At 38.5% G+C, this 12,929-nt stretch overlaps 1 protein-coding gene across 1 annotated transcript in view; it reads left to right on the forward strand.

Moving 5' to 3' along the window:
- Window positions 1-9,735, forward strand: part of HS2ST1 (heparan sulfate 2-O-sulfotransferase 1) — a 178,914-nt gene extending 169,179 nt beyond the window's left edge. Inside the window, exon 7 of the mRNA XM_075067773.1 lies at window positions 3,609-9,735. Coding sequence (XP_074923874.1) covers window positions 3,609-3,835 — 227 coding nt within the window. The 3' untranslated portion in view covers window positions 3,836-9,735. The remainder of the gene's footprint in view (window positions 1-3,608) is intronic.
- Window positions 9,736-12,929: the final 3,194 nt, after the last annotated feature.

A 12,929-nucleotide genomic window follows, 5' to 3' on the forward strand; every position in this document is an offset into this window, starting at 1 on the left:
TTGCCTCTCTCAACTGGTGGAAGGACCCCCAGCCAGCTATGGCGGGCATTGCCTTTGTCATCCCCCAGCCATCAGTGTCCTTAATTTCAGATGCTTCCGATCTAGGTTGGGAGCCCATTCAACCTCCTAAGACCACAGAGTTAGTGGACCCACAAAGAGCTCGCCCTACACATAAATGTCAGAGAGCTCAGAGTGGTCCGCTTAGCTTACCAAGTATTTCTGCCCCAAATCACAGGCAAAGTAGTATGAGTACTTACGGAAAACAGAGTCATGTTCTACATCAACAAGCAGGGAGGAGCATGTTCCTCTGTCCTGTGTCAGGAGGCTCTCCCTCTATGGGACTTCTGCATGAAGCACTCCATTCACCTTGAGACTATCCATCTTCTGGGAGCTCAGAAAACCCTGGCAGATCATCTCAGCTGATCTTTCTCCTCTCACCAGGCCACCAGGTTCATCTTCCAAAGGTGGGGATCTCCCCAGATAGATCTGTTTGCAACCAGGCAGAACAAGAAATACCATCAGTTTTGCTCGCTTCGCAGTCATAGCCCAGGCTCCCTTTCAGACACCTTCCTGCTTCCATGGACTGATCTCCTGTTTTATGAATATCCTCCAGTTCCTCTTGTATTCCAGGTCCTTCTGAAAATCAAGCAGGACAAGGCGAGCATTATTTTAATAGCCCTGGTATAGCCGTGCCAACACTGGTTCAGCATGCTGCTAGACTTGTCAGTAATGCACCTAATCTCAAAAGATCCAGGGCTGTTTACTCCACCCAAACCTCGGAGCCCTTTACCTGATCTCGTGGAAACTCCATAGTTGTGCCTGGAGGAACAAACCTGTTAAGAACAAGTCCACTAGGTCTTGCTAGGTAGTAGGAAGCCATCTACTAGGGCTACCTATGTGGCCAAGTAGATGCGTTTTTCAGTATTGTCTTCTAATGAGGTCTGTCTCCAACTCACTCAGTCTTCCTTTAAATCTATACTGGAATTCCTGCTTCATCTAAAACAGCAAGGTCTGGCCGTTGCATCTATCATGGTATGCCTAGTGGCAATCTCAACTTTCCAGCGGTTAGTGAGACTTTACCCTCAGATTTGTGAGCTGATTTCCCTGTGGGATTTAAACCTGGTCCTGTCAAGACCTATACGCCTTCGCTTTGAGCCGCTAGCATCGTGCCCTCTGCTGTTTCTCTCCTGGAAGGCTGCCTTCATGATAGTGATTACTTCAGCCAGAAGTGTCTCAGAAATCAAGGCCCTTGCATCAGAACCACTATACACTGTATTTATCAAGGACAAAGTTCAACTGCGCCTCTGCCTAGCATTCCTGCCAAAGACAGTTTTGCAGTTCCATAGTAACCAGGGCATTTTCCTGCCGATTTTCTACATGAAACCACACAGAAATTCAGAAGAATGGCAGCTTCAGTCATTGGATGTCAGATGTTCCCTAGCCTTTTACACTGAGAGGACTAAACTGTTCTGTCAAGTGTCAGAGGAGTACCGGTGTTTGTCTCTTTTTACAGATCCAGACTGAGTCCTGTGGCACCTTATAGACTAACCAGACGTATTGGAGCATAAGCTTTCGTGGGTGAATACCCACTTCATCAGATGCATTCTGTAGATCTATATAACTCCTTGTGGCAGTAGCAGAGAGGATGAAAGGCCTGTCAGTTTCAGCCCAGAGAATTTCATTGTGGATAACCTCTTGTATTCAAGTGTGCTACGAGCAGGCAGATATTCCACCTCCTGCTATCTTGACTACTCATTCGACAAGAGCTCAGGGCTCATCGGCGGCATTTCTGGCACAGGTCCTGATTCAAATGCATGCCTTCTTGTCCCACTAGGCCATCACCCAGCAGGCTGGAGGTGATTTCAGGTTTGGGAGAGCAGTATTACAATCCGCATGCCCACAAATTCCAAGCCTACCTCCTTGGGTACTGCTTGTGAATCACCTAATCTGGTATGCACATGAGCAAGCACTCGAAGAAAAACGGTTACTAACCTTTCCATGACTACTGTTCTTTGAGATATGCTGTTCATGTACGTTCCACAACCCACCTTCCTTCCCCTCTGTTGGAGTTAGCTGGCAAGAAGGAACTGAGAGGGTGCGGGGCCGATGACGCCCCTTATACTGGTGTAGAAGTATGCGGCACCAAAGGGTGTGAGAGCCGACCTGACAGATACCACTGGGAGAAAAATCTCTGGCAACAATGCATGCACACCTAATGCGGAATGGACATAAGCAACACATCTCAAAGAACAACAGTTACGGAAAGGCTAGTAATCATTTTTCATTACTTCTACTGTTGTAACACCCAAGTGGCGAGCACTTTCCAAAGCAAGATGAACAAACATTCACAGCTCCAAAGAGCATGACGTTGGATTATTCTAAATCTAAATCCCCTTCTTGCAGGCATAGAGAGTGCCCATTTTACCTGTGTCTGAAGGTACCTGTACATTTGGAGGCCCATAAAGTCACGATGGGTGTGTCTCCACCGTGTTTTAAAACCTCTGGCAGGAAGTCTCAGAGCCCAGGTCTACAGACCGTCATGTGGTTGGGTGCTAAAAACAGCTGGATAGATGCTTCGGCTGGAGTTCAGTCTTTGAAGCCCACCTTTTTCCCCAGGCTTCAGACCCTGAGCTCCATTCTGACCCAAGTGTTTCCACAGCTGAGACTTGCTGCTCTAGGTTATAAAGCGCAGTGTAGGCATACCCCATGAGACTTACAGCCTCCTAAAGTCTATTTCAAATTGGACATCTACCTGCTCGGTTTTGGTTTGTTTTTAGCATGCTCCTATCTATTTGTCCTGCCGTTTTACCTTCGCAAGGGCTTTTTGTCCCCATCCTGCATCAGATTGTTTGGGCTATGGACACAGATGCATGTTTCTCCTCTCCTTTGGTTATCACAGACTGCTGTCATTAGAAATAGCTGAACCCTCTCTAGGTAGCTGCTGTTGCCTCAGTTGGCCCTGCTGCATGTGATGATGTAGGACTCTGGGCAGGACTTCTGCCTCTGAAAAGGAAGAGGGACAAGATTATTCTTTAGAAGCCCCTAAATATGCAAAATTAACATTTTATATGCAGTTTTTTAATCATAATCTTATGAAGAGTGATAGTCAGTGTTAAAATTAGTAAAGTTGCACCTTAAACAAAGCGTGTTCTCAGAACCAGCTTTCCTGATAGTAGATGCTTCTGGTTTTGAATTTTCTTAATTTCTTAGTATTTAGTATCCATAGTAATTTCCAAGTAGATATTAATGAAGTTTGAAATAAAGATCTTACAGGTCCGTTATATGGGGTAACACAATTCACTAATTGATCATTTCCTGTTTGGGGCTTTATTAACTGATTTCTTTGCATGGAGTGAGGAGCAGGTTCTCTGAGAAAACACTAATGCAAAATGCATTAATGCTTAGTGGCGGAGGTTTCAATTTATCGGTCCCACATGATTATATTAATAAATTCGGGATCAAGTTCTATCAATTTTGATACAGTTTATCAAAATGTGGATTGAAGAAACTGTGCAAATAAAACAACTTCAGCCTGTACGGTACAATTCTGGAATTATTTAAACTTGTAAGTGCAAGTAGAGTTATAACTGCTTTCATTTTCCATTTAGGAAAAAAGTCTCATCTTAGGAAAACAACAGAGAAAAAGCTCCCAACAAAAGAAACCATTGCCAAGCTGCAGCAGTCGGAAATTTGGAAAATGGAGAATGAGTTCTATGAATTTGCACTGGAGCAATTTCAGTTTGTCAGAGCACATGCAGTTCGGGAAAAAGATGGAGAATTGTATATTCTGGCTCAAAACTTTTTCTATGAAAAGATATACCCTAAGTCAAACTAAGAACAAGGTATACTGTTAGATCAATGGACTAAACCTTTGGTCACTTTGTCATCTTAGTTCTCAGCCCTGGAAAATAGTTTGCTGGTAGACCTCTGAGGCATTTCTTTCTAGAGCTGAGGAAAGTGGGCTGTGGATCACACCAAAGGTGTTGGATACTTGACTTAAGCTTCAGTTCTTTTATCTAACTAATAGTTTCAGTGGGAATTACTACCCTTTCCCTGAAGAAACATACATTTTCCTTTACAGATATTAACTGCACAGAGGTTCTGGTTGAAAATACAAACAAAAAATGCTTCTGTTTATGCTGTTGATTCTCAGAGCAATTTATTTTCATTTAAACTTCTGTAAACAAGAAATCATTTGTTTTCTTAGCTTCTACATGGAGATTTTGGTTGTATACAATTATGAATAGTGTTAATAACTGGTTGACATCTGTGCTTTGTTTTTGTGAGTCACGTTACATGATATTCATTGGTATGATCAATCGTGTTCTGCTAAGAGATGCTGCTGCTGGATTTGCCCATATATATAAATGTGGTTTTATTAGAAAGAAAAGTTATAACTAATCATTAGTGTTTTTAAAAAATATTAATATTGTAAAAAGAGAATCAAGGCAGTATTTCCTTTTTCCTCCCTCACACCAACTGCCACTGAAGTTGGGAAAATTCTGCAAGGAAACTTGGCATTGCCTGCAGTTCTAGTTAATGCTTATACATCAGTATAAAAAAACCCTAGTAAATTCAATATCAGGTTGCCCCATGGATTCTTTGTAATGACTGTAAACTGAGATATTGGTGAATCCATATTATGACTCCATTAGTGAGCTGTGGTATGGTTTGGGTTTTCCTACTTCTTCTATACTTTTACCTGTAGAATATTTTTACTAAGGTGCTTTATAATGTGTTTTAAAGCATTGCATTTACAAAAGGAGTAAAATGCTGTAAATAATGCATATTTTATGTATTTGGACCAAAAGGTTACAAGTAATTAGCTGAAAGTGGTTTTTGCACCAGTTTTGTTACATGTGAAGTTAAAACCATCTCATCTGATGTTCGGCTTTGTATTTTAGTTAACTATTGGACATCAGTGAAATGCACTTGAATGACCTCTACAACTTTACTAACAAAATCAAATGTTTGGTTGAGACACGCTGAACTTGGCATAAATGTGTTTATGTAGCTGCCTTACATCACTATTGTAAACTTGTATGATTTGCCGTTATTAGCAGCTTGAAACACCTGGTAGATTAAGTGTAGTTGAGACTAGTGAACAGACGTTTGGGTACTGGGGACCCTGTGGTTTAACAAACTGCAGTGAATACCTACATGTAACTTTTATAAAAATCACAGTAATTACCCCTTTTTTCACCTTCAGTTTATAAAAATTAGTTTCCCTGGGTTTGATTGGAGTCGGGGGGAAGGAGATAATGTGACATGTATTTGAATCCCTAAGGATAGTGCTTAAAACAATAGTGTAAAGTTATTAAGATGGAGTTTCTTTAATGCATTTTTTTTGTAATATGAAAATGATTGGGAGTTGAAAAGCATGTGTACATTGGATGTTTGCTGCCAAAAACACAATGATCCAGTTTTGAAAAGATTAATGGATACACTATCAGTACTAGTTTTAAATTTCCTTTACTATCCTTTAGACCTTCTTCTTTTGAGATTTAAAAAAAAGAACACTTTTCTCTAATAGCTGTTCTCCTCAATTAGGTACTGGTGGATCTTTCTTTCTCATTACTGATTTATGTAGCATGTACCAGACAGGATTTTGCTTGATTCCTTCCTGTGTATCAGCTTCATTAATGATGCCAACACATCACTGGGGAACAGGATTTGCTACTTGATTTATGTTTCTTCTACTAGCTAGTTGTCTAGCTGGACAAGAAGTAATGGAGAGTCATCACAGAATGGCTATTGCAGTTCTGAAATTTTCTGTTTAGACTGGTAAATTTTGGAAATACAGTAGATATTTTTCATTTTAAAAAAATGAACATTTTTACAGCAGATCACATTTTGTCCCCCATATAATTTGGTTTTATTTGCTTAAAGCACCTTTATTTTCTTGATCCTTTTTGTAAAATTTTCAGAATATCTCTGAACAAAGATACAAAGCGAAAACACAGTACCCAAGTAGCTAATGAAATAGGGCATTTAAACATACAAACAAATGCCTTAGTTTGAGAAGAAAACTATGGGTGAAATCCTGGCCCTGCTGAGATCAGTGGAAGTTTTGCAAGGATATAATTGTATAAATATAGTTTTTGAACTTCTGCTCCTTTTCTGCCAATAGGCATCTTAAAAATAGATTAAATGTCTCCCATTTTAAAGGAGACATTTATTTTTCATAGTTCACATCGTGGAAAAATTCTTTTATTTCCTCGCATAATACAACTCCTGTCCTCTGCTTGCTGTGAATTGATAAAATTGAAAGTGGTGATACAGAAACATGCATCTCTTTAGAAACTTACTAATTTAAAATAATTAAACATATTACATGTTGGGGTAGAGGAGGAATCACAATTGTGGCTCCTTTTATGTCATATGAAATAATTAATTCAGAGTATTTTAAAATCCTTTGACCTCAAACAGTCAAACTTCTGCTTCTTAAAGGGATAATCGACTTTACACATTTTTAATAACCTACTCTATTCTTGTTTTCTGTAATTCTCCAAATCACTGGTTATTAAAAGTAATTTACAGTGTATAAGTGACAGTTTGTCTCAATACTTTTCCCCTAATGAGTCCAGTGAAATTTAGTGACTTGCAGATGGTGTGATCATTGAACTTTGATTATGTAGCCTTTTGCATGCACATCTCACACTGAAGTCAATGGGGGCTGTATGCAAAGGTAGCAGGAAGAGATTTGCTTTATGGGAGCAATTTGGGGTGAAATTCTGGCCCTTTAAAGTCAATGGGAGCTCTGCCATTGACTTTAATGTGGCCAGGATTTCACCCTTTGTGTTCATGCACAATATTTAAAATATTTTAGGAAATGGAAGCCACAAAATCAATGCTGTGTACAGTGCATGCATTTATGTTCAAATATTCTGTTTATTATACACATCATGAATTCCTCTGAGATGATTTAAAACAGGAATCACAGTTTATACTTTTAGAATGTAGCAAAGGAGAAGCAGTCCATCTGGGAGTTTGGAATGTTTTTTCTAGATGTTTCACATTTCTTAAGATGATCAACTGCTCTGCGTTCCAGTAGTATACATTTGCCTACTCTAACCTTACATTAGTGCTGTTTATGTCAAGGGAGGTCCAATTGCTATTACGTTTTTGCTTCAATTTCACTGGTGTTGAAAAGGTATGTATACAAAGAGATGTTTGTGATGCTGTCTAAACTATGCTGCTTAGGCAGCCAGATGAAAAACCTGTTTCAAAGTGCACTGCCAGTTAGCTGTTTAAAAGTGGAGCTCATTTTAAGACTACTGGAGATGAGACTTGCAGAAATTGTAATGGGTGATTAGTTGTTGGGATATATTCTGTACTTTAAGCCCATGCAGCTATGTAACCCTTCCAGCGCTATTTGTAAATTGAGCCCTCTTTGTGAAGACTGTGATAGCACATATGGTAATTATAAATGTGTTTAGACATTTGTACTGTCTAATACTAGATCAGAAATTTTCTGTAGCTTCTGTATTAAGAGAGTTAGGTTTGTGAGCATCTGTAAAGCAGTACTGAATGTAATTTTGAGAAACATGGATTGTGCCTCATGACTTTTACTTTTTAACTACACACACACAGCTAAATAGTGCCTTTTTTCCTCACAATCCATGTTGAAGATGCTCACTCCTGCTCTTTTTCCTCTCTCTCCATATATTGATTCGTTTGTGCAATATTATCCCAATGTGAAACCATTTTGTCACATTTGTTTGAGATAATTACTTAATTTTCCTCACTATCATGCCAGCTTCTGTTGTTGGTGTTGATTACTGATGCAAATGCTATAAAACAAAACACCCAGTGGGGAGGGGGAAAAAAGTCCTGTGTCCTGTCTTAATATTTTTCATGTACCATTCGCATTGATATTTTTCTAGCAGGCATCAATATACATTATAATGAACTTCACTTGCAGCCATTGTTGCTGGAGCAGTTTCCATTGTGGTTGATCTATAATAGTTTTTATAACTTGTTTGTGGGATTATTTTATTAAAACTGCTGTGAGTAAACTGAAATGTATAGCCCTGTATCACTTGCTTTGGAATCTCTGATTGGAAATTAATAAATTGCGTATATGGTGTATGTTATAATGGAAGTGTCAGTGGAAAGAAGCTCTATGTAATAAAATTAAGATTTGTAAGAATGGACTGAAATACACGCACCATGAGAGCACATATATGTGAGAGATGGTGATCACATTGCTTAAAGCTTTACCGGAAGGTGCTCAGATACTATGTGGATGTGTGGTATATACAATAGAAATGTAGTATTGGCAGCTGCAAATGGAAGTATCTTCAAATGAGAAGACGTCTCATGAGTGTACTATCCAGTGGTATTCTCAATGTAGGACTTGCTAAATGAGTATTATAAACATTTCTAGCCCTTCTGCTCCATGAAGCAGCTGTCTCAAGTAGCTGAATAGTCAGTCAACTGACCCACCCAATGTGTTAGCGTTGATTACTGAATAGGATAGTTGTTAAATATTTAGCCACAGCATTACGAGTTGAGAACCAACTGTCACAGAGTTTCAGTCCTTTAAGTTCAGTGCTACTTCCTGCTGAGGAATCCACTGAAGGTTAAATGTCTCTTGCATTGATAAGTAGACTGTTTCCCGAATTCCCCTGTCTCTCTATGTATATGTATCTCTCTCTAGATAGACAAAATCGAGCCTTAAAACTGATCTTTGTTATCCTTGCAGGTGCAATTGTTGCATACAGACTTGTGTATCTTTTGCCTTTTATCAGCCAGTGGGAAGTTGATACAAGTTCATCCTCTAAAGGCATCTTTTCCCTAACTGAACGATGTAGTAACAGAAATAACTGTTGCCCAAAGAGAGGCATATAGCTTACTACATACTATATTAGTAATTAAGTGAGCTGTACTGTAAAAGAGAAAATATCACAATAATATATCAACATATTAATTGCCCAAGCAATCTTATAAAATGAATGCTGCCATTTTATGGCTAATTTAATCTCTTGAATTGGAATTCATTGGAAAGACCGTGCTAAATTTTTCCACTTCTTGCTTTTTCATTTTACTTTTATTAACCTGTCTAAATCTTACAGTTGAATTTAATATAAATTTCCTTATTACTTAATAAAATATAAGCTGCTAGTGAATCTCAGAGCAATGTCCAGATGTTTTCTTCAAGTACAAGTCCCCCGCTATGACCTCTCTCCCTGCTTCATTACCACATAGCACAGATGTGGTAACTTGCAATAAGAGCTAATTTAAAGGACCAATAATAGTCTTTATTAAAAAAAATCTCTACAAAGAACACCTGTGGCTTAAAAATGAAGGCTTAAAGACCTTTCACCTTGTCAGAACGACCCACTGTATCACCCATACAAATGAAAAATACTGTGGTAAATAGACTCTGTCCATTTTCTAGACACTTACAAGATTTATTCTGGATACTACACTCTTGGGCTTCCTGCATACTCAAGCATTAACTTTTTATAATAAGAATAGATATAAATATGGCCGCATGAGGAATGATCCACATGTCTCAGTAACTATAATAAAAGTTTCAAGCCAAATAGATTTGCATGTTTTTGAGCCGTAGACTGCTCAAACACCCTTTATGTATTGGAACATCCTGCAATTTGACATGAATTTGTCCTCTGAGTTAAAATGATGTTTCTTGGTCGTAGTTCTTATTTCTAATGCTGATATCAATTTTAAATAATAAAGGAAAACAACTTTCCTATGTCGGGAACAAAACAGAATTCATTGTTTATTTTGTGTAAGTCCAGGAAGTCTCAAATGTTGCAAATTTGGTACAGAAGTTTCTATGCTCTAGCTTAACTAGAAGTTTTGAGCCTGATGCAGGAATTAAGTGAAATTCCATGGCCTGTGTTGTGCAAGAGAGTCAGAGAAGATGATCATACTTGTCCTTCCCAGCCTTAAAAACCATAAATTTATCTTGATAAACATTGGTTGAGTCTGTTGGCACGAAGTATTAGTCTTTTGCCTCCCTATTTAGAATAAAATAAAATTAAAAATGATGGATGTCTCAGATGATGACATGCTTGTTAAGTTATTGCCCAGCTTGGTCAGGACTGTCAGTGTAGTAAATATGTGGTGGGAAGTGAAAGAGAATGCAACTTCAGTTATGTAATCCAGTTCAGGGTGTGACACACAAAATTTGTGGTCTTGTGTGAAGCCAATATGCAATGAACACAGATAAAGTACAAAGAAAGACATAAGTCTTTCTTGGATTTGCCTTTGATAGCTTATCCACTCAGGAGTACATTGGGGTAGCTTCTGAGAGCATGTCCTCTCTCAGTAGCATCCAAGACTTTATCCACTTGGTTCCCAAGAACTTAGCTCAACTTTGAACTCATCACTGAGGTTTCTGTATTGACATACAATTAAAGCACACTTGAGTTGATTATGCTCAAGCGCAGGTGGGTATAGGGAATATCACACATCCAAAGTTACACAGCAAACCTCTTCCTTTATACAAATTTACACATTACATTGCATTTAGTGTACATTGCATCACAGGTTTTGGAATTGGCTTAGTCACTTTTGTAGGAATCAATCTCTATACAGCACACATTGTCCATGCACAACTTACTCTTTACCTCATTTTATGTTCCAGACTTAACTTATCCATTGTTATCTTGTTCATTGGGTACTCCCCTTTTATTTTAGCTAATAAAGATATTTTGTTCCCAGCCTTCTGATTCATTTACCTCCTTAATCTTGTCTCCCAAGAAATGAGGCCTCACCCATATTTAGTTACTCATATCAAGCCAAGCATACAGTCTCTATACAAAGATTATTATTTAACATTTATATTGGGGGGATTCCTAGTGGCAACAGCCCAGGTGGGTTTCTTCAACTTCAGTTACCCAGTTTGTATATCTTGAGCTACTTCCTTTTCTAGAGCTAATTCCAGACTGCAGTCATCAGTTGGTACTATTAAAATACAAGTTATAGCTTAAGTGAGAAATGGATCATCCTCCATTTTGAATCCCAAATAAAACTGTCTCTAACAGAGCTGTGAGAAGCAAGTAAACTGCAATCATGGAAAGGAAAAATAAAAATAAATGACCAGTGCTAGGATAGTCTGTGGTACTCTTCATCCAGGCTGTTCACTTGCACAGAGAAGATGATCATGATCAGTAATAAGAAGATGGAGGGAGAATCGATAAAGTCTATTCTCTTGGAGAAGATGGCATTTTAGACTTCAGTTTTTGGTAATCAAAACTCATTAACATTTAATGGTTTTTCAAGGCCCATATGAAACTATTGAACAGTAGAAAACCCAATTTTTTTTTGCTTTAGCTCTCTTTGCCTTACCTTGTTCAAATCTAGAGAAAATGCAGAGGTTTCTATTCCTTACTCTAGGATATCCTAGGTATCATAATACAATGCTCTGAGACAAATCCATCTGTCACTAAGGCCCATGTACAAATTCTATCTTCCTAGGCATTGCTATGAGATCTGGAATAATGTCCTCAGATATTTGACAGTTACTTAAGAACATAAGAACAGCCATACTGGGTCAGACCAAAGATCCATCTAGCCCAGTATCCTGTCTTCCAGCAGTGGCCAATGCCAGGTGCCCCAGAGGGAATGAACAGAGCAGGTAATCATCAAGTGATCGATCCCGTCCTTAACCTATTTAGACATGTAGTTTCTCCTTGTGAAGTTTTATCTTTCTACAGAGTCCATGCCACAGAAATCAGGAATCTTAACTGTGATAAAAATTACAGCCTCATCACTGAAAGCATCTCAGCCAGTTCATCCGTGATTCTGCACAACCTAGCTCAGGCTCTATATTTCCCCCAGCCACCTGGCAATATCTATCAAGATGGATTTTTTTATACAATATCTTCCTACGTCTAGTCATTCTTTTCTCATATTGACTTGCCTGTAGTACCAGAGGAAGAAAGATGTTTTGCCTCTAACGAGGGTAAGTGGAATTACAAACTAAGAAGTTGAAGACCTTAACTACTCAGCTCTGTATGTGAAAACGCTGAAACATCTCCAAAATCTGAGACATTTTATTACTTGTCCTTCCTCTAGTGTCCTCTCTCACAGGAGAAGATCTACACCAATGTACTTCTAAAACCAATCATACTAAGACCACTGGAGATACAACTAATGAGAAGAAAGCAGCTTAGATTTGTGACTGTCAGAAACTAGGTATGTCAAATGTTGACATTCCTAGAGAACAAAAATTTGATTAGGAGCCTATTATACTCCACCATTAGAACTTGGGTTCCTCCATGTACCTAATCCTTTTGTCCTGGATCCAATGAGCATCTCTTGGATTAACTTCTGTTTTGATGTTGGAACCCAATAATTTCTAAGTGTCCTAGCGTCACTGAAGCCGCTTTATTCTATGATTCAGAGTTAGAAATTGCTTGCCCAACAATAAATTTAAGAACAAAGTTCTCTAAATTAGATGCAGCCTGTAAGATCTTGTGAAGAGGAAGAAACTCTAATCTCATGAACTGTCTGTTGAAATTATCTCAAACACTGGTCCAAATATCGATTTGCCACTTTTTATTAGATTGCTGTAGAAAATGGTCAGTTTTGTTTGCAGTTATAAATCTCTGCTAAAAGTTCAGAAACAAAACACGACCCCAAGCCCTGCTCTTTCTACTAGATCAATGTTCCCTCCACATACTTTTTCTGGATTTTGCAGTATAGCATGGAATTCCATAGGCATCCAAGTGACCATATCCACCCTCACCAGATCACATAGTAACTGGGTGAAATCACCAAAATACTTATCCTATGGATTAGATGGACTTTACGGAAAAAGTGACATTCCAGCACTAAATTTTTCAAGCCTCGTATACATTTTTTCCTTTGTCAGCAATTCCTACAACATTTTTCTCTATTTTATCAAGACTTCAGTGGTACTACTTGTGTGAACATCTGTTGCTGCATACTAT

This window comes from Chelonoidis abingdonii, chromosome 7, assembly GCF_003597395.2.
Source record: "Chelonoidis abingdonii isolate Lonesome George chromosome 7, CheloAbing_2.0, whole genome shotgun sequence".
Lineage (NCBI taxonomy): Eukaryota > Metazoa > Chordata > Testudines > Testudinidae > Chelonoidis > Chelonoidis abingdonii.